At 41.8% G+C, this 26,967-nt stretch overlaps 1 protein-coding gene across 1 annotated transcript in view; it reads right to left on the bottom strand.

Annotated features, from left to right (window-relative positions):
* Window positions 1-24,756, bottom strand: part of Cpm (carboxypeptidase M) — a 58,911-nt gene extending 34,155 nt beyond the window's left edge. Inside the window, exons 1-2 of the mRNA XM_013018012.1 lie at window positions 24,730-24,756; window positions 24,331-24,493 (exon numbers count right to left, since the gene is read on the bottom strand). Coding sequence (XP_012873466.1) covers window positions 24,331-24,490 — 160 coding nt within the window. The 5' untranslated portion in view covers window positions 24,491-24,493; window positions 24,730-24,756. The remainder of the gene's footprint in view (window positions 1-24,330; window positions 24,494-24,729) is intronic.
* Between the last annotated feature and the right edge of the window lie 2,211 nt (window positions 24,757-26,967).

Below are 26,967 nucleotides of genomic sequence, written 5' to 3' on the forward strand. Positions count from 1 at the left end.
CAGGGGGTGGTGAGAATTACGCTATCTCATTTAATCCTCAGAATCTTTCAAAACAGAGCGTAGGATGTAGAGGTATAGCTCAGTGATAGAGGGCTTGGCTAGCATGCTTCAGGCTGTGGGCAACATGTTTAGCACCATGGGGGAAAAAGCTATCAGAAGCACAGTGAGCACATGTTTGCTGGGTGCCTCAAATGCATCCTGGGCTGCCGATAACTAGCCATAGGTCCTGGCAGAAGCTGCAGTATCACAGTAATCAAAGGAAGCTGTCAAGTATAAATGGTATGCATAACACATGGATAGAAGCCTAGTACCAACAGTGGGCAGAAATGTACGTTCTAGACGATCTTCATCTCAGTTTGGATAGACCAACACTCACCTAAGTGTTAAAAGAGAGAGGACACTGGACTGTGTGAATTCAGAATGTGGAAGAGCTCTTTTGAGAGAACATGTCCTTCAAGATGTCATAGCATGAAAATGGTTACAGAAATGACCACCGCTAGGCAACAGGTGAATTTATACTTCAGAGCCAGAGGCACCATGCCAGGAGAGAACGAGTGCCCAGGCTGGAAGCAGCATGCTCACACTGCCCTGAGGACAGGGCAGGAAGCCAGGTCACTTCTGCTGCATTGGATCATTAACGACACACACATTTTTCACAATGTTTCTCACATGACCTGTTTCCAGAGTGACTGAGGCCATCATACAGATTTGAACTCTTTCAATGTGAATGAGGTTGGAAAGTATGTAGAGAATTTCCAGTTTGGCTGCTGTGAAGAAAAATCCAACTCACTATTTGAAGAGGGCAAGGTAAGAGCTTGTAAAGAAGGACCTTACTTGTTAGAACTCGAATCAATGGCATAAAATTGGTTCAATATGACTTGGTCAGTATCAACAAAAAGTACAGACTATCCCAGATTTTGAGGCTAAAGAGACATACATTGCAAAAAAATTGGATGAGCCTTAATTTGATTCTGGAAGAAAAATGTTGTATGCCAGAGAAGATATATTTTCTTGCAGTGCTTAGGATGAAGTACAGGGCCTTGGACATGCTAGACAAGCACTCTACCACTGAGCTACATAGCTCCACCTAGAAAAAGTTATAGAAGGCATTCTTCAAACTATTCAAAAACCTTAGAAATACAGCATGTTTTTTAGATATTATCAAATTATTTTTCTGGTGTATTGTGACGAGGTCGGAAGAAGTTATATGTAGGAGATTTATGCTGAAGTATTTGGGGATGATGTAACATGTTATTTACCACTTCTAATGGTTTAGTAAATACAACAGGGAGCACTCATGAGAGAGAAAGCAAATGTGGCAAAATATTAACAGCTGGTGTATCTACATGAAGAGCAAAGGGGCATTTATTTTACTTTTTTCCCTTTTCTTCTATAGCACTGAAAAATTTCAAAATAAGCTGAAAGGATCAAGAGGATAAAAAGACAAGCCACAGACTAGGAGAAAATATGTACCCAAACCATACCTGATAAAGGACTAGTATCCAAAATATAGAAAGCACTTCTAAAGCTCAACAGTAAGAAAATAACCCACTCAATTAAAAAGTAGGCCAATTAAAAGTAGGCCAAAGACTTGAACAGACACACCATCAAAGAAGACAGGCAAGTGACAAGTAAGCCTGTGGAAAGGTATTTTATGTCAGCAGGAAAATGTAAATTAGAATGAGATGCCACTTTTAGGATTTGAATATGACATGTCTCCCCACAGGCTCCTGTGTTGGACACTTGGTCCCCAACTGGTAGCACTATTTTGCAGGTTTTGGAAACTTGGAGGTGAGGTCTTGCTGGAGGAAGCTGGCCAGTGGAGGCATGTCCTAGGGGAGTGTATCCTGCATGGCCTCTTCCCCTTTCTGCTTCCTGACTACCATGATATGAGCAACTTTGCACTGTCATATGATATAGTTGCCACAATGTTCTGCCTGACCATAGATCAACAGCAATGGAGCAAGAGGACCGAAACCAACCTCTTACGTTGTTTCTCTCAGTGAAGGAGAAAAACAGGAAAAAACAGGAAAATGACTAGTAAAACCCCACATCTATTGGAATAGCTACAATCTGTGACTCCAATGCCATTGAAAGTTGGTGGTCATTATATCACTGGGCTTCTGATGGTCTTACCATCATTACTGAAAATAATGCGGTCACTTGGAAAAACAATGGAAGTTTCTTATGAAACAAAACCTTTTTTTTTTTACTATAAGATCCAGCAATCATTCCTTGTTATACACCCCCCCCAAGTGAGCTGAAAATTATGCCTACACAAAAACCTGTGCATGAATATTTGTAGCACTGTTATTTATAATCATCAAAACTTGGGAGCAACCAAGACTTCCTATAGTAAGTAGATGAGTGGGTAAATAAACTGTGGTACTTTGGACAATGGAATATCAGCGTTAAAAAGGAATGAGCTATTGAATCATGAAAATACAGGGGGGGAAATTAACATGTGTTACTAAGTGAAAGAAGTCAATCTGAAAAGAGTATATACTGTATGATCCCAAGTATAAGACAATCTGGAAAAGGCAAAACTATAGAAATAGTGAAAAATATCAGAGATTACAATAGGTTAGGGAGGACAGAGGGATGAAAATGTGGTACACAGAGGATCATTAGAGGAGTGAAACTAACTCTGTATGACACAGTGATGAGCTGAAGGCGGGAACAGAGCAGGAATAATAGCAGGAGAGGCATAGAAGGGTGTGGCCTGCGGGAGGAAGCAGGGGCTGCTGGAAAGGAAAGTATAAGAAACATAATAAATAGCCTTAAGGTCACCCAGCCTGTGAACTCAACTGAGGAGCTCAGCTTCAAAAGGAGTTACAAAGTACAAAACTATGTACTTGTCATTTTCAAGGATCCTGTCCATTTCTTCTCTAACAGAGTCCTAGCACATTTTCATCAACCTTAAGAATCACTTAAACTTCTTTCTAAGAAGTGGGTATATATGAGATTAATTTAATTTCTTACTATTTGTATTTTTATGCTAGCCAAGAAGAAATTGAGCCCATTTTGACTCTATACTATATTTATAGAGAGCTTAAACCATAAGTTAGTGCAAAGTAGCTTCAATAAAAAAGCAGCATTAAATTTGCCATGCCTATTGTTTAAAAAATCAACACAAATATATTTATTTAAAACTCAAAACAAACAAGAAAATAAAACAGCCACCAGCAGGTGGCCCACACTTCAAATCCTAGCTACTTGGGAGGCTGAGATCTGAGGATCACAGTTCCAGTCTGAGAGACTCCAGGCCACAAGTTCAAACCCCAGTACAGCACAAAAAAACGTAAAACAGCAAACAGTCCTTCAAGCATTCATTCCACCACTTTAATGCTCTACCTTCAGAAAATTATCAACAAATGATTTTAAGTTTTGCAAGCAATTGAAACATGCTCTTTGCAGACCCATCAAAAATGACCACTCATCCAGGGAGATTATAGGCTGAGCTGCTATAGTAGGAATGCTTTGGGGTTTTATTCAGTGTTTCACTGAGATTCAAATGATTAGGATGATAAAGCACATATTTAAGTGATGTAGTAGTTATAAAAAAGATTTCAGGCTTTAAAACATGACATTTTACATAATTTCCAAAGCAGGCAGTACCATTGCCTTCATTTTCCAGATGAAAAGACAGACTTGGGCAGCCATGGCTTTGGCTGGGTCTTTGACTATTTAGTAAAAAGTTAAATGTTTTCTTCCAATGTACAATATAACTTCCTCTGCCACCACCTTAGATGTAATTGATCTTTACCTTCCCTGGGAGAAAGAACTTGAAGTACTTAAATGCCCCAAACAAAGCAAGAGCTTCAGCTCTTATATCCCTCCTCTGTCTACATAGAAGCAATGATCGACAGGTCATGTTACCAATAGTGACATTGGACTCATCATTGAGAAGATGTTCTCTAGAATGCCATATATGTTTATTTTCTTCTGTGTCTGTAAGCACTTTCAGATACTAACTGTCTCTAACAGAAAGCCAATGTTATCTGTAAAGTAGGTGTGGGCACACTAGACAAATAAGTCACAATTTATTTTGGAAACTGAGAAATTTCCCAACTGTTTCTTAGGCTGTTCATTTACACTTGATCCTAAATATTCCCTGTGCTGAGGATTGTAGTTATGTGAGTGTATGTGCACGCATGTGCACTGGAGCTTGAACTCAGGGCCTGGGCACTAACTAGCCCTTAACTCAAGGCTGGTACTCTACTACTTGGGCCAAACCTCACTTTCTGGCTTTTTGCTGGTTAATTGGAGATGAGTCTGGCACTGGCCTCAAACCATAATCCTCAGACCTCAGTCTCTTGAGTAGCCCAGATTACATGAGCGAGCTACTGGTACCCAGAAGACTGTGGCTTATTAACAATCACATTTAAACTAAGTATGGCTTTTGCTCTAAAGGAGCAACCGTGAATGCTAAAGTTTCTGGACTATCTGCCACAGAAGATCAAGACTACAGGACTGCCTGGCCTGGACTGCATTTTTGAAGATCAGAAAAATCTAGGCCATATTCTTTCCCTTCCATCAAATCAACCTACTCCTATCTTCAAATGTGGGACTGAAAAGCAGCTGTTAATAATCACCTGAGTTTACCTTCCCATTCCATCAGATCTTATCTTCACCTTAGTTTCTAGTCATTTTATTAACAATTCATGCTCTGCCAATTCCTCCATGGACGGGAGGCAGCTTGGCCACACAGCATATTGTACATTGGCAGACTGTTCTTCTTCAGAGTGGCCTAGCGTTGATTTCATGCACATGTGCATACAGTTCAGAACAGCCTTCTGGAGAAGGACCTACTTTTTGCATAGGGTGTGACAGAGAAACTGTAGCAGGAAGTCCAAAGGACTGTAAGAACCACTCCAGCTATGTAGATCTTCAGATATGTAACCATTCCAGATTTTAGATACTTCTCACAGTATGCACAGTCTTGGTTTATCTCACTGGGAAAATCACAACTTAGTACCCATTATTTGTAGTACCTAGTGGCCAGTCTTATCCTCTCTCTGGCATTCAGAGATAGGAATCCTATCCAAGCTGCCTGCATCTACTTTGCCACACTCCAGAACAGATGAGGCAGCTCTATTTATCATCCATCTATTGTGTGTGTGTGTGTGTGTGTGTGTGTGTGTGTGTGTACTGGGGTTTGAACTCAGGGTCTGGGCACTGTTCTCTGCTTTTTCCCTCAAGGCTGGCACTCTACCACTTGAGCCACATTCCACTTCTAGATTTTTAAGGTGATTAATTGGAGGTAAGAGTTTCATGAGTTGGGTTTTCCTGCCCAGGCTGCTTTGAACCATGATCCAAAGATCTCAGCCTCTTGAATAGCTGGAATTACAGGCATAAGCCACTGGCTTCTGGCAAAATTTATGTATTTTTAAAACCTGAACATTCCAGAAGCATATATTGTTCCATGCCTCAAAATGGGTTCCAGATGAATTTAGTTGCTAACAACTAAAACTGTAAAAAGTACTGAAAAAGGGCTGGGAAGGTGGCTCAGTGGTAGAGTGCTTGCCTTGCATGCATGAGGCCCTGGTTTGATTCCTCAGCACCACATAAGCAGAAAATAGCCAGAAGTGGTGCTGTGGCTCAAGTGGAAGAGCGCTAGCCTTGAGCTGAAGAGCTGTGGGACAGCACCCAAGCCCAGAGTTCAGCCCCCACAACTGACAAAAAAAAAAAAAAGTACTGAAAAGGTACAGCATGTATTTATGACCTTGGGATAAAGGCTGGCCTCTTAACATGAGACACAACATGCAAAAGTTGGAGAAAAAGAAGGATGAATATAACCTCATGCAAATCAAAAACTTCTGTGAGGCAAAGACATTAAAAACAAAGCTTAGTAGCTAAGTCAGAGGATAGGTGAAAGTCTTAGATATGCATTGAGTGGACCAAATATAAGAAGGCCTATGAAAATAGAAACATAGACAAAAGGCAGGAAGAAATACAAAGGACAATAAGCTTTGACTGTAAGCTCCTGGAGGCAGGGGCTGTGTTTGGTTGCTTTCTCTAGCGTCCTGAGCACATGAGCAGCACCTCAGTTTATTTAATGTTGAATAATGGGAAAGAATGCTCATTCTCACTTTCAGTCACGAACAAGGAATTTAAAGGGAAGATGGTGTTTTGCCACTTGGATAGGAAAAAAAAAGTATTGGTTAGGATATGGGGAACTGAGCCTCCAGCCAGGATCCAGGAGTCTTTTTGTGTGTGTGTGTGCTGGTCCTGGAGCTTCAACTCAGAGCCTGGGAACTGTCCCTGAGCTATTTTGCTCATTGCTAATGCTCTACCACTTGAGCCACAGCTCTACCCCTAGCTTTTTTGTTGGTTAAGTGGAGACAAAAATCTTAAGAGATATTCCTGTCTGTGCTGGCTTCAAACCTAGAACTTCAGATCTCAGTCTCCTGAGTAGCTCTGATTACAGGTGTGAGCCACCAGTGCCTAGCTTCTAATGTTAAAAAAAGAAAAACTTTATTGAGATAGAATTTACAGAGCATACTATTCACTTGTTTGTGATGGGTATATGATTCAATGGATGTTGGTGTATTATATCATTATTTAAAAAATTATGCCAAACTATTCATCAAAATTGGTGATTGTTAGCAATTTAAGTATACAGCTCCCTGGCATTAACTAGATGGCCATATCTTCAGGTTTTTTTCTTCTTTCTTTTTGTGTGCGGATTTGAGGGTTTGAACTCGGGGCCTCATACTTGCTCTTCCTCTTGAGTCATGCCTCTCTAGCCTATTTATTTTTTTGCTGGCTAATTAGAGATGGAATCTTGTAGACTTTTCTTCCCTAGCTAGCTTTGAACTACAAGCTTCCAAATCTTAGCCTCCTGAGTAGCTAGGATTATAGGCATTCCATCAGTGCCTGACTCCAGTTTTTACTACTGTGTAAATATTTATATAAACACTGCAAATCTATATCCTCATCGTACTTCATGCAAATGTTTCCATGGGACAGAAAGTTCCATGTGATAGACAGTAATTAATATGAAGGGTAAACAGAGGAAAAACAGGTTGGCCTTTTCCTAAGATGACTACATTACTGTTAAACATGATTTTAAACTTTTAAGAGAGATTTTTTTCCAAATCAAATGCAAAAGTAGAAGAAAATCCCCAAACACAGCCTGGTTTTTCTATGTTCATTCCCATTGTGAAGTACATCACCACAAACCCATCAAAGCAAAGGGTGATTATTACCCACTACCTTAGTGTGCAAATGGAAGGTCTACGTCATCTGGTATCTGACAGTCTTGCTGGAGCCTTTTTGCCACACATACCACAGGCAGTTGGACCCTCCATAGAGGCACAGTTCAGGCACTCGAGCTAGTGTCTTGTCTTAACCAGACAAGAGTAACCTCTAAATATTTACTTAACCTCATGCCCTCAGGTTCCTCTTTATCCAACAGAGGGGCTGGCCAGAGTGCTTTAACCGGTGTGGGCCCAGATCTCAGGGTGCGCTAGGGCACAGGAGGGCAGGGACAAGGTCAGTCTCAACCTGCGGCTGTGGTGGAAACCAGGACCTATCTGATCAAGTTCTTGTCTTGTGGCACAGGGAAGGCTACTTAAGCCCTGGCAAGGCAACCTCTGCCACTGTAGGCTGACATTTACTCCATAGGGGACAGACAGGTTCCATAAAGTAAGGCAGAATTATTGCCTTGCTATGTGTATGAAACCAAAGATACTTGGTAAACTTCCAATCTGTTTCCTGAGTAGCTACGATTATAGGCGTGAGCCACCAGTGCCTAGCATCTGTGGCTGTTAAAAAACAAAACAAAACAACAACAACAACAAAAAACTTAGGGTGTTTCCCCTGAGTTTCTTTTGCTTAACTCTAGTGCTTTACCCCTTGAGCCACAGCATCACTTCCAGCTTTTTCTGACTAGTTGGGTGGCGGTAAGAGTCTCATGGCTTTTCCTGCCCAGCTAGCTTGGAACTGAGATCCTCAGATCTCAGCCTCCTGAGTAGCTAAGATTGCAGGCGTGAGCCTGGCACTGATGAAGATTTCAAACAACAAAGCTTGTCAGTTCTATTTACCACAGCTACCAGCCAGCATAACTTATATAACCACAATGAAGTAGCATATGCTTCTACAGCATTTGTGTGCCCACCATGTTCTGAACACTTCCCAGTAGTCTGTGAAGCAGTGGCCATCATTTCCACTTTATAAGAGGCAACGAACACTGAGAGGACAAGACACTGGCTCAAGGTTGCAGCTACTTAAGAGCAGAGCCAGGATTTGGACTTAAACAATTTGTGCCCCTCAGTGTGTTTATTTTTTAATACTGAAATTGCAACTCAGAGTCTCGTGTTGCTAAGCCATGCACTAGGCCTTTTTGCTTTTAGTTTCATTTTTTAAATATATGGTCCTGCATTTTGCCCAGGGCCAGGTTTAGACCTTGACCCTCCTACCTATGTCTCCTACACACCTGGGATTACAGGAATGACCACCATGCCCAGCTTTATGTCCAGATATCATCTCACTTTTTTTTTTGGCCCAGTTTGGTTTTGAACTATAGTCTTCATGATCTCTGTCTCCAGAGATGTCACTGTACCTAGACAATGTTTATATATTCTTAACCACTATTAAACTGCCTTATTGTTTACAAACATCTGTACATTTATAGATAAAGGCATATATTGGGTATTTTTCTCTATTCTGATAGTTCTCTAAGTTTAATGCCTGGTACTAATGTCCAAATTTTTGAAAAGCAAGATAATTTTTGGCCCAACACTTGTCCTCCGACCATTTAATTTAGACATATTTCCTTTGTTTTTTTCACTCCCCCCATCTAGAGAGTCAACATGTTGCCTGAGCTATAGAAACTCATGGGATCCTCCAGCCTCAGCCTCTCAAGTAGCTATAACTATAGACATGTCTCACTATGCCCAGTTTCTAGAAAGTTATTTTTTACATGATTGCCAATAAATAACTTGTGATGCAGCCTATATCCCAACGAGGAAAAGAAGAAAAAGCGTTATTAAACTCTTCACTGGTCACTTCTGATCTCTAGATTACACTGATTCGTGAGCCTACTGTAGTTCTGTGTCCTTAATGGTTGACTTCTTGTGTTGGGTTGTATTACACTTCTCCCCGGACTGCACTGACCTTTACAGCAGTCCATAGTCTGTTCCTTCCAGGAAATAGAATTTGGATTACCAGCTGAGCAAATTCCAGTGTTTTGGCAGTTTTGAGTTCTTTGAATCTACCGAGGACAAGAAGCTATTTTGTTTTCTTCCCTAATTTAGCCCTTCTCCATCTGAGGCACACATGGAAAAGCTCTGCTCTCCCCTCACTCTACCAAATTGTTAGTGGAAGTTTCTTGTGTCACCTGACCACCCCCCTTGGGGGGCTGCACAGAAGCCCTCTGCTGCTCTGAGCTCACCTCTGTGCCCCGGTACTGCACCTGCCTCTTCTCTTTCCCCACTGGAAGGATGTTGAAAAGGCTCCATCCTACCAAGCAATGTTTCTTCTAGGGTTCCTGCACTTTTCCCATCTAATGTATCTCTGGCTGTTCTTGGAAAACCCTTTCCTCTCCTCTCCCTCTCCCTTGCCTCTCTATGGAGGCTTATAGTCTGAATCTCAGTTGTGAGCAGAGAAGCTCCTGAGCTCAGGGAAATCAAGAGAGGTAAGTACAAGCTCCAGCGCATTGAGATCTTCAGAGACACATGGCCCAGGGCAGAGTAAGCGTGTGGGAGTGGGTGAGGTCAAGAACACAGGTGATCAACAGAGACACCTTTTTATTTATATAACCTCCAGGCACTTGGCTTGATAGTGTACAATATTTTCCAACCATCTTGTGCTTTGATTGGTTTCCGAGGGCTGTGAGCCTCTTTGTAAAGCATCATATGTGCATGTCTCAACTAGAATGCCACATTCCAAACGACAGGGACTAAGACTTCTTGGCATCCTCCAGAGAGTCGGCCTCATTGACTTGTGATACAACCTCAATTTACTCTTGGACAGGTATCAGGGCAAGGCAATATGAATCATGCTATTCTCTGCTGGCCATGGACCCTTCATTCCAGTAAAATCTTATATGGAAACCCAATGCAGAAAGTTAAAGCTGAGCTCCTCTGGTTTAAGGAAGGCAACCACACCATCACCTCCACAGAAGACTCCTTGGCCCTCTACGCACCTACTGCAAGAGGCAACTAGGACTTTGAATCCTGAAAGACCTGGATTTGAATTCCAATTTTTGTTCCAATTTTTGTATTAGGCTGACCTGTGTTGGGTGCTAGTGGCTTAGGCCTGTAATCCTAGCTACTTAGGAGGCTGAGATCTAAGGACTGCAGTTCAAAGCCAGCTCAGGCAAGAAAGTCTGTGAGACTCCTATCTCCAATTAACTACCAAAAAAAAAAAATCTCAATTGTGAGCAGAGAGGCTCACAGTAGTAGAGCTATGGCTCTACTTCTGGCTACTTCAAGGGCAATATCTAGACCCTGAGTTCAAGCCCTAGGACTGGCATGCACACACACACACACACACACACACACACACACACACACACACACACACAGTATGCAGCTTGTATTATTCATCTTCAAATACCATTTTAATCTTTCTTATTTTTGAAGACAGTGTCGTCAGGATAGAGAACAGGATGTCCTATAGAAACACAGTTCCCTTGAGGCTGCAAATCTCGCCAGTCTTAGCGAGAAGTTCTGTGAGTGGAAATACTTTCCTTATTTATCACTGTTCTCTGAACAAGTTGTTTTCAAAAACAAACCCCATGACAAAACTGTTCTTAAACTTCATATTTTCAAGTAAGCATGAACGAAGAGGATGGTTGTCCAGGCTTCCCTGGGGGAAAAAAAGTGAGATCTTATCTTAAAAATAACCAAAACAGGAAGAAGTATGGCTCAAGTGGTAGAACACTAGCCTTGAGTGAAAAAGCCAACCAAGAGTGCGAGGTCCTGAGTTCAAGATCTAGTACTAACACATACAAAATCTATTCTAAAAATAACAACAACACTCTGGGCGCTGGTGGCTCACACGTGTAACCCCAGCTACTCAGGAGGCTGAGATCTGAGGATCATGGTTCAAAGCCAGCCCTGACAGGAAAGTCCGTAAGACTCTAATTTCCGATTAACCACCAGAGAACTGGAAGTGGCTCTGTGGCTCATGTGGAAGAGCACTTGCCTTGAGCTGAAGAGCTCATGGACAGCACACAGGCACACAGTTCAAGCCCCAGGGCCAACAAAAAAATAAATAAACAAAAATAACAACAACAATAAAACAACAAAAATCCAGGCAATGGAGGCTCAGGCCTGTAATCCTAGTTACCCAAAAGGCTAAGATATGAGGATCAAGGTTCAAAGCCAGCCCAGACAAGAAAATCTGTGAGATTCTTATGTCCAATCAACCACCAGAAAACTGCAAGTGGAGCTGTGGCTCAAAGTGATAGAGCATTAGCCTTGAGCAACAGAACTCAGGGACAGCACCCAGGCCCTGAGTTCAAGCCCCATGACTGACAAAAAGACAAAAACAAAAACAAAAAGGTATGGTTCCAGTGGTAGCCTACCAGCCTAGCAGGGAAAAGTGAAAACCCTAACACTTCCGTCATAATAATAACAAACAAAACAACAACCCATCAACGATGTCATTTTTCAATTAGGCATAAATTCCTAGGATGATTTATGTCTCTCCCCTTGAATGAAGCAAATAGGTTCCTCCGTGTGTACATCACAGCCTCCTCTTTCTCCTCCGCTATAATGAACTTGTGTTCCTTAAGGTGAGTATGGTTCTGTATATCCAATACTTACTTCCTCGTCCTCCCTTTTACCTGGCCAAGTGCTCCTGACCCTTCAGGTCTTCCATGCTAATCACATCTGTACTTAGTAGATGCCATTTCCATTCTGTTTACCCCAACTCTGTTGGGGGGCAGGGCCATGCCTAGCTTCTTTATCCAGAACATGCTGCCAACTATGATAGGTATCCAGTAAGTGCCAAATAAGTATGTCTGCAGAGAACTGGAATTTCCTTAACCATTCTTTGGGACCTATCATTCAACCTTAGGACTTCAGTGTTGACTTCCAGCCACATTTAATTTTAACCATGACCTTGAGAGGAAAGAGTTATCATAACCAATCTGCTTAACTTAGTTCTGGCTTATCTCTGGGAATGCCTGAAGTCCTGACAATGACCCTGAATCACACCCCAGCACTAAACTCTTGAAATGTTCACTAATTAGTGAGGTTATTTTGTATCCTAAGGCAGTGGGTCAAGTGCACAAAGCCCAAAAAGCACTTAAAAGGAAATGTGAACGTTTGTGGTGAGATGTGTACCAGGCACCAAGTCAGGGGCTGCACTCTGGGATTATCTCCCTTGAAGAACTCTAAACACCCAAGACTTGAGTGGGCTTCCCTGGGTGGAAGCGTTCTTGTTCTTCATCTAGTCTCTGATCACAGCTGGAGGGAACATGTGGGAATCCTTCAGAAAAAGGACTAGGAATGAAGCCTGGACTGCCTTCTCCAGCTTTTGCTACTGTGTATTCTTTTTGTTTTGTTAGCTGTGGGGCTTGAATTCTGGACCTGGACTCTGTCCCTCATCTCTTCAGCTCAAGGCTAGTGCTCTACCTCTTGAGCCACAGTTCCGCTTCCAAGTTTTCTGAGTGGTTTATGGGAGATAAAGAGTCTCTCTGACTTTTCCTGCTTGGGCTGGCTTTGAACCTTGATCCTCAGATCTCAGCCTCCTGAGTAGCTAGGACTCCAGGCGTGAGCCACCGGCGCCCGGTTCTACTTTGTGTTCTTATCCTATGGGTCTGGCACTGCAATCCTTGCTGTGATCTTAGCTTTGAGTCTAACTTATGTTGAGCTGTGAATCCTTCCAGAAACTCACTATGGGTGGTCATGGAATGCTCCCAAACACTTAGCTTTCCTCCTGCCTCATTGTCAACTTCATTTCCCCCTCCACTGTTGACTCCAGTATATCAGATTCAAAGCTAACTTTATTCTTGTCTTCTGTTTATCTTACTCTCTTGTTTTTTTTTATTATTACTCCTATGTGTTTCAATCCCGTCAGAGTATTTATGACTTCTAAGCCCAACTTTTTTCCTGAGCACTTGGTACATATTCATCTGCCTGTCATATCTGACAGGGGAAGCTTTTAAAGATTTCAAAATTTTAAGAAAACTGACTAAGTTAGAGTCCTGAATTTTATTCCAAATGTGTCCCCTTCTGATTTCCTCCATCATACACTCAATTGCCACACAGAATCCAAGGGGCACCTTTGACTTTTCTTTTTCCTCACAGTTGCCCCTCTCCCAATCCAATCCATTATGGATCCACTTCCAAAACAAATCCTAAATCCCTCTGCTTTCCCCATTATTCAGGCAGCATCCCAGTCTGAATCACCACCATCAACATTTGCCTGGATTACCTATTTTTATTCTCACGGCCTCTATATCTGTCCCTTTCTAATGAACTCTGTTCTGCAGCCATTTGCTCTTTTTAAAATGTATATCACATTGCATCACTCTCTGATTAAAACCATCTGATGTTTTCCTACTGTCCTCAGAAAAGTATTTAAACTATACAGTGAGACTTGGTTTACTAGGTACTGTGCAAGCTGCCCCTAGTACACCTCTCCACCTTTATTAAATACCATCTTCTTTCACTCACCTTGCTCCAGCTATGTTGGTCTCGTCTCTATTCTTAGAATTTAGCAAGCCCAATCCACCTAGAAATCTTAGTGTTATCTAAATTAGGCTGTGAGAATAAGCTCATTCTCATTTTTCAGATCTCAGCTCCAATCTTTTATTCCTAACACATTCTTCCCAACAATAATTTCCAGGAAGGTCTAGGCACTGAGACTATACAATAGTGCCCCCTTGTCTGCAGAGGATGCATTCTAATATCCCAATGGTTGCCTGAAACCATGAGAACTATCAAACCCAATATGTACTATGCTTTCCCTCTACACATATCCCTGTGATAAAAGATAATTTATTAATTAGATACCGTAAGATGTTAACCATAGTTAACATAAATAAAATAGAACAATGATGACAATATACTATAATTGCCAGCTTTACTACTCTTGCTCTTTGGAACCATTATTGAATAGAATAAGGATTATTATGTAAACACAAACTATTGTAATGCCATGAGGCTGATAACTGAAATGGCTACTGATTGGCTAAAGGGCAGGCAGCATATCTGGTGCATATGATAGTTAGGGATGGGTCATAGGCCAGGCTGGACAGAGAGGAGTGGTGTGAGATTTTATGCTATTTAAAACTTACAAATTATTTCTGGAATTTTCCAATGTCTACTTTCAGGTCACAGTTAACCTTGTGTAAATTAAACAGTGGGAACTGAAACTGAAGATAAGGAGAGACTGTAATAAGTAAGACGGCTTGGCCCCCTTCACAGTATTGAAGTTCAAAAGTAATAGTTACTCTCCATGACCTTTCTCTATTCCTTACAGCCATTATCAAAATTTGCTCTTGGTTTTGTCTCTCATTTTTCTCCCTCATGGGCAATGTAAGATACAGAGCAGAGATTCTGTTTATGCACTACTGTAGCCTTAGCCTAAATCAGTGCCTGGCAGAGAGTGTTTACATCCAAGCAAGAATCAATGGTCAGAGAACATGTAGTTTGAAAAGTCTGAAAGTCTCTGCCATTGCTCAACATGCTTGTGTGTTAGGACTATAGGCTACAGAGTCTGAAAACTTAGTGTGTCCATTTAGAAGGCATTTTCCAACTTATCTTTCTATTATTCCCAATTGAAAAGGAACCTACTAGTAACAAAGGATGTACCAACAAAGGTTACTTCTAGGATACCTATTATTACAATAAGGTTATTTATCTGAGTCCCAAAGAACAAGAAAAAAATATTTTCTCCAACTGAGCAGCTTAGATTGGGAATTTAATGATATGTAACTTCTGTATTGTTTGAAAGGTATAAATAAATCTTTCTGATTAAAAACATAAAATAATTCCATGCACTAGTGCTTTATGCTTATATATAATCCAAGCTACGTAGGAGGCTAAGATCTGAGGCAGAAAAGTCCTTGAGACTTTTATCTCCAGTTAATCACCAGAAAACTGAAAGTGGAGCTGTGGTTGAAAGTGGTAGATCTTGAGGGGAAAAAAAAGCTCAGGGACAGTGCCCAGGCCCTGGGTTCAAGCCCAGGTGAAAAACTCCTGAGGAATGTCACATATGAAACCCAATTCTTCATTTTCCACATTTCCAGATGTCTGCATTTCTGTTAAAGTGAATTCTTCCCATTAAAAGGATTTTTAAAATATCTGCTCTTCCTTTGAATACCTGTTTGAGGGGTAGAGGGTGTGTGTGTGTAAGGGTAGGATGCCAGGTTCCTCAGTAAGCATCAAATTCCATTATGTCTATAATTACTTGAAGACACTAACTTCTGTGAGGCCTACCCCTGCAACCCAGGGACTCATTCTGACTGACACATCACTGTGAAGCTCAATTATACCTAAGTTATCACACTATTTACCATCAAACTCATTTTAGCAAAAGAGCTTACAGTGAAAAAAGGAATCTTACTATCTTGAGAGACTAAAGCATTTTCATACAACACATATAAGTGTAGGTAAACATCAAAATGTGAAATTATATACATATATCCTGTATACTTATATAATTTATGATAACATAAACAGTATCTATAGACTCCCATGCTTCATTTATCAAGTATGGAGAACCCTTTAAGGCTCATTCAGAGTATCACCAAACACATGTTAGGACCTAGGATACAAAGTTGCAGGAAGCCTGGTAACTAGCCTGCAAGTAAGACAGATTTACCAGGAGATTCTCAGGAAGATGGGAAATAGCAAAAGACTTCCTGGAGGAATTAACATTGAAGTGAATCAAACTAAGTTTAAGTTAATGGAATAAATATTCATTTGTGCTCTAAAATGTGTTTTATTAAATTTCACTTGATTGCATTCAGACAGACACAGACAGATAGACAGACAGACAGACACACACACATATACACACACACACCAATCACTTTCAGGCTGCTAGCTACAGAAACTTGCAGTGTGTCCTTATCAGCTTTCTGTACCTGCAATTTTAGACCGGTAGTTCTTAATTCTTTAAGACAATGCATTATTTTGTTTCCAATATTTTGCAACTCCTATTTTGTTATGCTGGCATATGATTCATACATAATCTTTATCCACATATGTACATACATAATTCTAGAAGATCAATGTAACATTCAAACTATGTATAAATGAGAAACAAAAAAGAAAGCAGTTTATAAGAATATGGCATCAGTACATACAAACTTGGGGAAGTGCACCAAAAGACCTAACAGAGAATCAGATTCTTATATCTCCACTCCAGAGTTCTAGATTACAAATGCAGACTGGTTCAGTTTTGTGGGTTCGGGTGGTAGGATTTTCTGCAAATGAAATACGTCACACTGAAGTTGAGAGCAAAACAAAGTCTATTTCCCCGTCATTTACATATAGTTGTGTTCCTGGGAAATTCAGCATATATTAAAAAATGTGAGAAGTATTTTTTGTTGGAACATAAGCACTTTGGTTTTAGGCTTAGTTATAAATTCTTCTTTTATCTATGGAGGACTTTAGAAAGAGTGAGGGGGCAGAGTCTTTCATTGTGCATGACTATCTGTATATTGCTGACAGGAGTAAACGAAATGTACCAAGAAGGAAATTCTCCCTCTCTCCAAAGACCTATAACCCAAATCTTCCCTTCACATTTCCAAATTCGCCCCTAGGGGGCAGCACTGTCCTTAATGAAAATCCTTGTTCTTAGCTCAACATCTCAAACTAAATAAGGCTCTGTGGTGGATAGGTTCCCAGAACTGAACACCACAACCAAGTCCCCTCTTTTTGTTTTATAACCAAAGAGCACAAGGGGAAAAAACAAAAGACAAATAAAATCATACACCAAAGGTTTGGATTCAAACTACTTGGGAAGAAACTGAGAACAATGAAAGGGAATCAAAGAATTCTATTGGGGATCACTCAACACAGACAATAGATAACGTAAACATCTTTTTGGTTGATAGAAAATGCCTGTTAACTCTCAGAATTATAGGGACCAGTGGAGAGGGGAGCAGGTACAGGAGCAAGGTTGGAACAAGCATGGGGCAAAGAAAAAGTGCTTGAAAATTCAATCTTTGGTACAGACTTGGGTTCCAGTCAAACACCCATGACCTAATAACAATGGATCCTTTTCTTACTCTCATTTTTTAAAACATATAATTGCTATGGCAATGGTATTTCATACGATTGTTAGAATCCGATGTCTATAAAGTTACGGCAAAAATTAAAATTCTGGCTGTCAGTATTAAAAAAAAATCCCATGTCATTTACTGCTAGCATATTGATGCTCTAATATATTTATTTGGAATAAATATGGTTACTAGATGTTAGGATATTCTCTTAAGACATGTTAAAATATGGAGGACATCTAACTTATTTCCCTATAAGAAAAAAAGATAGTTTATTTTACAAACCCTAAATAATCATAATATAAGGCTTATTATTTCAGGTTAAAATGTTTGCATAATTTAAATAAAAAACATGTATATTGTAGTAGTTTTTTTTTTTTGTTAGTCATAGGTGTTGAACTCAAGGCCCAGGTGATCTTTTCTGCTCAAGGCTCTCTACCCCTGTGAGCCACAGCTCCACTTCTAGTTTTCTGGTGGTTAATTGGAGATGAAGAGTCTCATGGACTTTCCTGCCTGGGCCGGTTTTGAACCATAATCCTCTGATCACAACCTCCTGAGTAGCTAGGATTATAGGCATGAGATCCCAGCTTTAGTGGAAATTCTTACATTTTAGTATTTTTCTTGATATTTAGTCCTTGATATGTCAATATTTGCATCACAATAAACACATTTATAAGATCTCAAACTAGTTTTAGGAGCATGTTTGGCAAATAGACTAAGTGTAACTGAAAACCAAGTGCTGTGCCCAAATTTTCTATATAATGTTCTTTTCTAAGGGCAGACAATCAGCTAAAACCCTACTCAATCAAGGCAGAATGTGAACGTAGTACATGCAATGTAGGGGCAAGATAGGAAGCCAACTTTCTAAACATTTGAAAGGGTATAAGAGACATTTAATAAATAGCTATTGAATGAATATGTGACCATGAGAGTTCTTGCAGAAAGACATAGTAAAAATTTCCCTATACTTTAAACATAGCAATGACAAATAAATACTATAGTAATCTCTCAAAGCACTCATGTGTACGAGGTGCTGGTGATTCAGGTCTAGAATCCTAGCTACTTTGGAGGCTGAAAGTAGAAGGATTTCAGCTGGAGGCTAGCCTGGGTAGAATCGTTCTTGAGACCTTATCTTGAAAACATGAGTAAAAAACCAGGCTAGGGGTATGATTGAAGTGGTAAAGTACCAGACACTGAATTCAAACTGAATTCAAACACTGAATTCCACAAAAAAAGAAAAAGCATGAGTAACAGAATTAGATTCGATTAATAGCATACTAGTTATTTTAGAGATGTAGACATTGTAATTTGTACATTTTATACGGTGTTTTTATCCCTTGATATAAATTTCTTGAAATTATAAATTAAGATAGTCTTTTTTAAAAAGCCAGTTTAGTTAAGTGTATTCAATTCTTTTTTTGTTGCTGTTGTTGTTGATTGTGAGGCCTAAACTAAGTGCCTGGGCACTGTCCTTGATTAGCTCTTTTGTGCAAGGCTAGCATCCTGCCACTTTCAGCCACAGCTCTACGTCTGTTTTTTTGAGTGGTTAATTGGAGATACAAGTCTCACAGAGACTTCTCTGCTGGGCCAGGTTCAAACCATGATCCTTAGATCTCAGCCTCTTGAGTGACTAGGATTACAGGCATGAGCAACCAGCACCGTCTTTGTATCTTTTTTTTTTTTTGTCACTCCTGGGCTTGAACTCTGGGCTTGGGCGCTGTCCCTGTGCTCTTTGGCTCAAGGCTAACTTGCTACTGCTTGAGCCACAGCAAAACTTCCAGTTTTCTGGTGGTTTATTGGAGATAGGAGTCTCATGGACTTTCCTGCCTGGGCTGGCTTTGGACTGGGATCCTCAGATCTCAGCCTCCAGAGTAGGTGTGAGCCACGCACGCCCAGCTGTATCTAATTCTTAAAATTGTTAGATCCAGAAATTTCCATTTTTAGAAATCTATCAATATTAAATTAAGTAAATATTATGTAGCCATCTCCGTCTGGCAAGGTGTTTCTCTACAAAGTGAGGTGCTTGGAAGGTTGGGAGGCCTATTCTGAATTCTCTTCTAATACTCATTAGCTCAGGGATCCTTAGTAGGTTAATTAATCTGCCTACATTTGGTATGCTCTGTAAATGCAGCTGCTGTTTTGTCATTGTGACTTTCAGCAGCCATGATTGAAACAATGTTCAAACAGCACGTGGAGAGTACTTGATAACAGAGCTAATTATCAACCTCAGGGCTTTTACAACAGCAATCTTCCTTACCCAGACAAAACAGATTAGATTTATCAGGGAATGAGTCAAAACTCTTAAAAGCCAGGTGATGGAAGTCTCATTTAAAATGATTCTGTGGGCCGGGCGCTGGTGGCTCAGGCCTGTAATCCTAGCTACTCAGGAGGCTGAGATCTGAGAATCGCGGTTCAAAGCCAGCCCGGGCAGGAGAGACCGTGAGACTCCTATCTCCAATAAACCACCAGAAGACCGGAAGTGGCACTGTAGCTCAAGTGGTAGAGTGCTCACCTTGAGCTCAAGAGCTGAGGGACAGCGCCCAGGCCCAGAGTTCAAGCCCCACAACCGACCAAAAAAAAAAAAAAATGATTCTGTGGTGTTTCATTGGCAACACACCATCTCCTTGGCTGTCATCTATTGAAAGTCAGTCCTTAGTACAAAGTATTTTTTTAGGAAAAAAGAAAAAGAAAAAAGAAAAAGAATCCTGAACTAATTTGGAAAGCTGGAGAAACCCTGATAAAGCCCTAAAAACACATCTGCATTTGGAAGTGGGGCTTCGTGATGGCAAGGAACACATTTTGTTGCTCTACCAATATGCAATCCAGGGCTGGGAAGATGGCTCAGTGGTAGAGTGCTTGCCTTGCATGCATGAGGCCCTGGGTTTGATTCCTCAGCACCAAATAAGCAAAAAGAAAAAAGCCGGAAGTGGTGCTGTGGCTCAAGTGGTAGAGCGCTAGCCTTGAGCTGAAGAGCTGAGGGACAGCGCCCAGGCCCAGAGATCAGGCCCCATGACTGGACCCCCCCCCAAAAAAAAACCAATATGCAATCCATTAAATAGATATAGAGTATTAATTATATTCCAAGCTCTTGCTAGACAAAGGAGCTGAGAACAAAAAGGGGAGACAATCCCTAACTGAACAGAGGAAGGAATGAACAAACTGAATGAATGCTGCACCTTTTCTGATTTTTTTTAACTCAATCCATGCTTTTCTTTTTTTAAGTTACTTCTCTTGTTTCACTTATGTTTTTCTTTACTATGTCACTAGGTAGTGGGAATTCCTTCACAAGGCTCCACTGAAATATAGTCAATCTACTAAATGAGTGGAGGTAAGAAGTATATGTGTTCAGCTGGGTGGTGGTGGCTCATGACTATAATCCTAGCTGCCAGCAGGGCAGGAAATCTGTGACATTCTTAATAACTAATTAGCTACCAAAAACCTAGAAGCCAAGCTCAAGTGGTAGAGTGCTAGCCTTGAGCACAAAAAAAAGCTCAGGGACAGCACTCAGGTCCTGAGTTGAGGCCCCAGGACTGGCATGCACATACGCATGTGCACGTGGCACGTGCACATACACACACGTGTACGTGCACGTGCACACACACACACACACACACACACACACAAGTATTTTTGGGTGGGTTCAAAATTTTCAAAATAAAAGGTGAAAAAAATCCAATGATGATAGGATTTTTAATACACTGGCTTTGTATCATCATTGTTTATATAAAATTATTCCTAGCTGAATACTGGTGGCTCACTCTTGCAATCCTAGCTACTGAGAAGGTTGAGATCTGAGGACTGAGCTTTGAAGACAGCCTAGGCAGAAAAATCTATTCGTATCTCCAATACAGCATCCAAAAAAGCCAGAAATGGAGATGTGGCTCTGGTAGTAGAGTACTAGCCTTGAGCACAAAAGTTCAGGGACAGTGCCCAGGCAACGCTGACATAAAAAAGAAAGAACAAAATAAATAAGTAAATAAATAACCTCTAAAGGTACGAATAAGTAAGAAACTATATAAGAAAGAGGATAAAATACTATATAGCAATGAACTCTGCCATTTCCTGGAAAGAGGTAATGAAATCATGTGAAATGGGAAAAAAAGAACCTAAGTCATAAAAAGGAAAACACAGGGGCTGGGAAGGTGGCTCAGTGGTAGAGTGCTTGCCTTGCATGCATGAAGCCCTGGGTTCAATTTCTTAGCACCACATAAACAAAAAGAAAAAAGCTGGAAGTGGCGCTGTGGCTCAAGCGGTGGAACATTAGCCTTGAGCTGAAGAGCTGAGGGACAGCGCCCAGGCCCAGAGTTCAGGCCCCACAACCGGATCAAAAAAAAAAACCAAAAAAAAGAAAAGAAAACACATGTGATACACACATACAAAATTCCAAAATGAATCTGGCTAGGTAGGAATGTTACTTTCTTTTTTTCCATGGGGAAAGTTGCCCATGTTAATAATAAAAATAAATAAGTTACACTTATAGAAAATCCTTTTTGTTTAGTAAACTTACACCAGTGGGCATAGAGGCTAGGGTAAATTGCCTATTGAGGGAAAAACAGTTTCAACAAAGGCACATCTCAGTTACTACCCTCACATGCAGATACTTTGGCAACTGACTCACATAGTTGGGGCATAGTTTAACCTACTACTTAAAACCTAAGGCATATTTGAGATTTTTCTTCATCTGAGTAATTATTCAGAGAAACAAACTCAACGCAAACATTTGGCTCTAGTGTCAGATTTTATTATTAAATGATAACTTATAAATCCTTTAACCACAAGAGTGCGCATAAGGGGCCGGGAGACAGTGAAGGGAAGGAAGATGTTGTATGAAAGGAAATGTACTCCTTACCTGACTCATTTAAATGTAATCCCTCTGTACGTCACATTTTTAATAACATCAAAGTAAATTTTTTAAGAAAAGAAAGCTAGGTACCTGTGGCTCACACCTGTAACCTTAGCTACTCAGGAGTCTGATATCTAAGGATAGTGGTTTGAAGCCAGCCTGGGGAAGGAAAGTCTCCAGTGAATCACCAGAAAAGCAGAAGTGGAACTGTGGCAGAAGGAGGAGGAGGAGGGGGAGGAAAAAGAGGGGGCGGAGGGAGAAAAGGAGGAGAGAGGAGGAGGAGGAGGAAGAGAAGGAGGAGGAGGAGGAAAAAAAAGAAAAAATGAAAAAGAAAAAGCCAGGTACTAGCCACTCAGGAAGCTGAGATCTGAGGATTGCAGTTTGAATCCAGACTGAGCTAGAAAGTCTGTGAAACTTTTTTTTTTCTTGGTTGTGAGACTTGATTTCAGGATGTTAGCACTGTCCTGGAGCTTTCAGGGCTACAGCTCCACTTCAGGCTTTTTGTTTTTGTTTTTATTTGTTTTTGTCTTTGGTTAACTGGAGGTAAGAGGTCTACAGATTTTCCTTCCTCAGTTCTCAGCTTTCTGAGTAGCTAGGATTTACAGGCATGAGCCACTAGTGCCTGGCTTCCATGTGACTCTTATCTCCAATTAACCACTTAAAAACTGGAAGTAGACTTGTGCCTCAAAATTGGTAGACCACTAGCCTTGAGCACAAAAGTTCAGGGACAGCACCCAGGCCCTGAATTCAAGCCCTACCACTGAACAGAAAAGAAAAAAGAATTAAACCTGTGAGCTTTCAACATTCCTGTAGTTTGAGTTCACACAGGACAAATTAGAATAGTTGATTCACACTTTGAAAGAGACTCCTCTACTGTCTTTCACAAACACTTTGTGTTTGAAAAAATGAAAACTTACCAAATCATCCAGTACTTAAAATTAACATCCTCATCATCTTGCAGTTTAAATGATGACTGAACAATAACTCAAGCTAGTTGTGTTCTATATATTCTTTATTCATATAATTAGTATTCTTAAATCTTTTAAATGGTTCTACTAAGCCCTAAGGGGAAATGATTTCAAAAGATTAAATACATATGCTGATTTAAGATACAATTTCTCAGACATCCAACTTCTATAATGTGGGTTTACAGAACAATATAGACTAATTTTGGCACTACCTCTTTGGCAGTGTTTTAAAATTAAGGTACTATTATACACAGTTCAAGATTTTTAATACAAGAACTACAACCTTAATTCTTTTGAAAAATGACTACTTAGGAATATGGTCATTAAGAGACTTCCAACAAACTTAAAAATTCAGAGCAAAAGTTCAGGTAAAGTTCAAACACACTTTCTAGAGTTGAAATCCAAACTGTTTAAATTTCATGAAACTTCTAATTAAGTTTTTCTGATAATGTTTTGAAAGGGGTGCTGATGTAATAAAAGATTAAGAAATAATATCATCTGATGGAATTATTTGCCTCATGCAAAGTAATCTGGGTGTCAATCCTGGTAAAAAGTTTACTATCTAGGGTTGGATATATAGCTCAATGATAACTTTCTAAAATGTTTTGAGGTCCTGGGTTTGATAGTACTGGGAAAGAAAAATCACCATCTGGGTGAATTTGAACAAAATAACTAACAGCTTTATGATTCAAAATTTTCAGCCTCTGAAGATGAGAAGTATATACATATTTCTAAGTTAAAACAATAAAACAAACAATAAGGATGAAAATGTTGGAAGAGTAGCAGCAACTTACTAGCAACATTATTAACTAGCAATTGTCAAGTGGATACAATTTGAAAATAGCCTCTAGTTACAGAACCACTCTGTTTTGCAAAACTTTAGACCTTAGGGTTTATTACACATGACAAAGAAATCTTATCCATGAAACTGCACTAATATTCTAGTTTATGAGACACTTGAAGAAACCTACCTAGATTTAAAGAAATCAAGGAGAAGGGAACTCGGGAGGATGATAAGTCTTTCTCAGGACATGTTAATCTTGAAAAAGAACTAAAATACACATCTCGGATGAACCCTGTCGACAGGATCCCTAAAAACAGAACTCTTCACAATGGAAATGACTCAAAGAATGATCACAGCGGCTCAGTACGATTCAGTTCTTCCTCCTACACGCCTGACAGGGCAAAAGAACAAACTAGAGAATCACCTGGCAAGCGCTGGTTTACCTGTTTGGAGGTAAACAGGTCGTGGTAGCTTCATGGGGGGTGGGGGTGGGGGTCATACACAGGCAGGGCGGGGGGACCGGGTGCCGGCAGGCTGACCCTACCTTTCACAGACTTCCCAACACTGTGCAAGTGAGCGATCGAACTGTAGTTCTGGGCCACGCTCTTCAAGAACTCTTCCATCTCTTCTTGGTGGTGGTATCTGAAATCCAGCGCAGCTACCCACGGCAGCAGAAGCCCAAGCCAGAGGCGCGTGAAGTCCATGTTCTAGAGGTGAATAAAAAGAAGAATGAAGTCGAGGAGGGGACACGGCTCGCTCCGGGGCTCGGGAACCCACTCCCGGATGCTTCCCGAGGAGCACGAAGTTGGAAGCGACACCTTCGGGACTGAGTGCCACCAGCAGCGGGAGAGCTCCCTCAGCGCTCCGTGCCATTCGCCCCGCCGCCCGCCCCCTTCCGGCAGCTCCGGCAGCTGCGCCGGGCGCCGCGCGCGTCCCGACTAACCGCGGCTCCGGCGCGCGTCTATGCCCGCCCGCCAGTCGGCGGCCGCCCGCAGGGCCCGAAGTTATAGCCCAGTCAGAGGGCGGTCACGCCTCGACTCCGCCCCCAGGACTTCCTGTAGTCCAATCAGAAGTCTCGCAGGGCCCCCTGGTGGGCGGGGCCTCGGACGCCTTCGCACCTAGGAGTGTGCGCCCACGCGCGCCGCGCGAGCGCTGAGAGGCCGCGCGGGCCTTGGGCGTGCAGCCGTCCGTGCAGGCGGGCCGGTGGGCCGCTGGCCCTGGCCTGGGCCGTGGCTGTCCCAGGGCGCTGTGCTGAGGGGACGCTGGCTGTCAGGATGGAGATGGTAAGGACTCGGTGGTGGTTCTGAGGGGTGGCGTGGGGGTGGTGTGGCGGTCCTGCTGAGAGACACCTTCCGGTCTCGGGTCTCGCGTGGACTCGGGGAGCCCTGGAGCCCTGTCGGGTCCTAAGGACGCGTGAAGGTCCTACACATACAGAAAGGGTGGAAAGCGTCGACTTCGGGAGCATGCAGATCGCCTTGGGCCTCCCCCACCCCCACCCCGGATGAATGCAGCAGAAACAGGGGTAAGAAGAGTGCGAGTCCGGGCCTGGCATTTGCTGGAGGCTGCCCCACTTCTTGAGCCACGTCCGTAGCCTTTTTTCCTTTAGTTTTTCCTCCTGTTTTTGCTCAGGGCCCGCCTCAGGCCAGGCGACTCCTACTCAGGCCTTCTACAGAGCGGTGAGAACCGACACAAACCCCCTCCAGCGTTGATTGGTGGAGATGGGGTCTCTCAAACGTTTTGCCCGGGCTGGCCTGGAAGCCCCCATCTCCATCTCTGTCTCACACCCCCAAGTTAGGTAGTTAGGGGTACAGGTGTGAGCCGCTGCGCCAGGCACGAAAGGGTATTTTTAGAGACCTTGAGTGAATTCTGTGTGCCTTCCACAGTTGAGAACCTCTAGATCAGGTACAGAGGTTGTTTCTAGAACTTAGGAGGTGGATGCTTAGGTCTCCAGAGATTCCAAGGCAGTAGAGCTGAGGGGCTTAAGAAAGCTGAGACCCTGGTGGCTGTTTCCATTCACCGTGCCTTAGTTTCCTGGCCAGTAAAAATGGAGACCATACTTTTAGCTACCTAGTGAATTTGGTAGGCATGTTGTGAGAAATCAAGGGCACTCTCTCTGGCAGCTTGCTTCCTCTTAGCTAACACTCTGCCGCTTGACCCACCCCTCCAGTCTGGCATTTTGCAGGTTATTTGTAGATACTTTCTTCAGACTTTTCTGCTTCAATTACTTGGAACGTTGATCTTTCAGGTCTACGAGTGCTTTCTAATTCATAAATCTGACAGGGTTTGGAGTGGATTTTTTAAAAAACATGCACAGTAGTTTCTATGCTAAATGTGACTTCTTCAAAGAGGTACTTTCACTTTCAACTGACTAACAAGCCTGAGGGGAGGGGCTAGGGCTTAAGAACATTGAACTGAGGTGCTATAAGGAAAGGGGAAGGGAGATGACCAGGAACAAAGGGAGGGGTTGTTTGCTTAGTGGGCAGAACATAGTTCAGTAACAGAAGCAAATGGAAGCAAATGGAGGTGTTGTGACTGGCCACTAGGGAAATGTTGATTTCCTCAGTGCTGAGATGGAGAGGCCAACATTGTTATTCCTGAAAAGCAAAGGGGTGCTGTGTGGCTGAAATTGCGGCCTTCAGGGGTTCACATCAGGCCAAGGGGAATCAAATTCAGATCCCTACTCCTAAGAATGGTGTAAGGAACACAGGATTGAAGTCTGAAGGGATAGGGCCTAGTGATTCCTCTCTAGTCTTCATTCCAGTCCCACCAAAAAAGTGTGATCCAGACCAGACAGGAAAGTCCCATGAGACTCTTACTGCCAATTAACGACCAAAAAGCCAGAAGTGGAGCAGTGCTCAAGGGGTAGAGTATATCCTTGAGCAAGTAAGCTTAGGGACAGCACCTAGGCCATGAGATCAAGCCCCAGGACCAGAACCAAAAAAGAAAAGAAAAGAGAAAAAAAGTGTGATCCACACTAGTATCAAGGAAATCTGAGCTTCAAGGTACACTTTTTCCCAACTTAAGGAGAAAGAATATCTGCTCAAAAAATGTTATTAGGGTTGGGAAGGTGGCTCAGTGGTAGAGTGCTTGCATTGCATGCTTGAGGCCCTGGGTTCGATTCCTCAGCACCACATAAGCAGAAAAAAAAAGCCAGAAGTGGCGCTGTGGCTCAAGTGGTAGA

Source organism: Dipodomys ordii, unplaced genomic scaffold (assembly GCF_000151885.1).
Source record: "Dipodomys ordii isolate 6190 unplaced genomic scaffold, Dord_2.0 Scaffold3, whole genome shotgun sequence".
Taxonomy (NCBI): Eukaryota; Metazoa; Chordata; class Mammalia; order Rodentia; family Heteromyidae; genus Dipodomys; species Dipodomys ordii.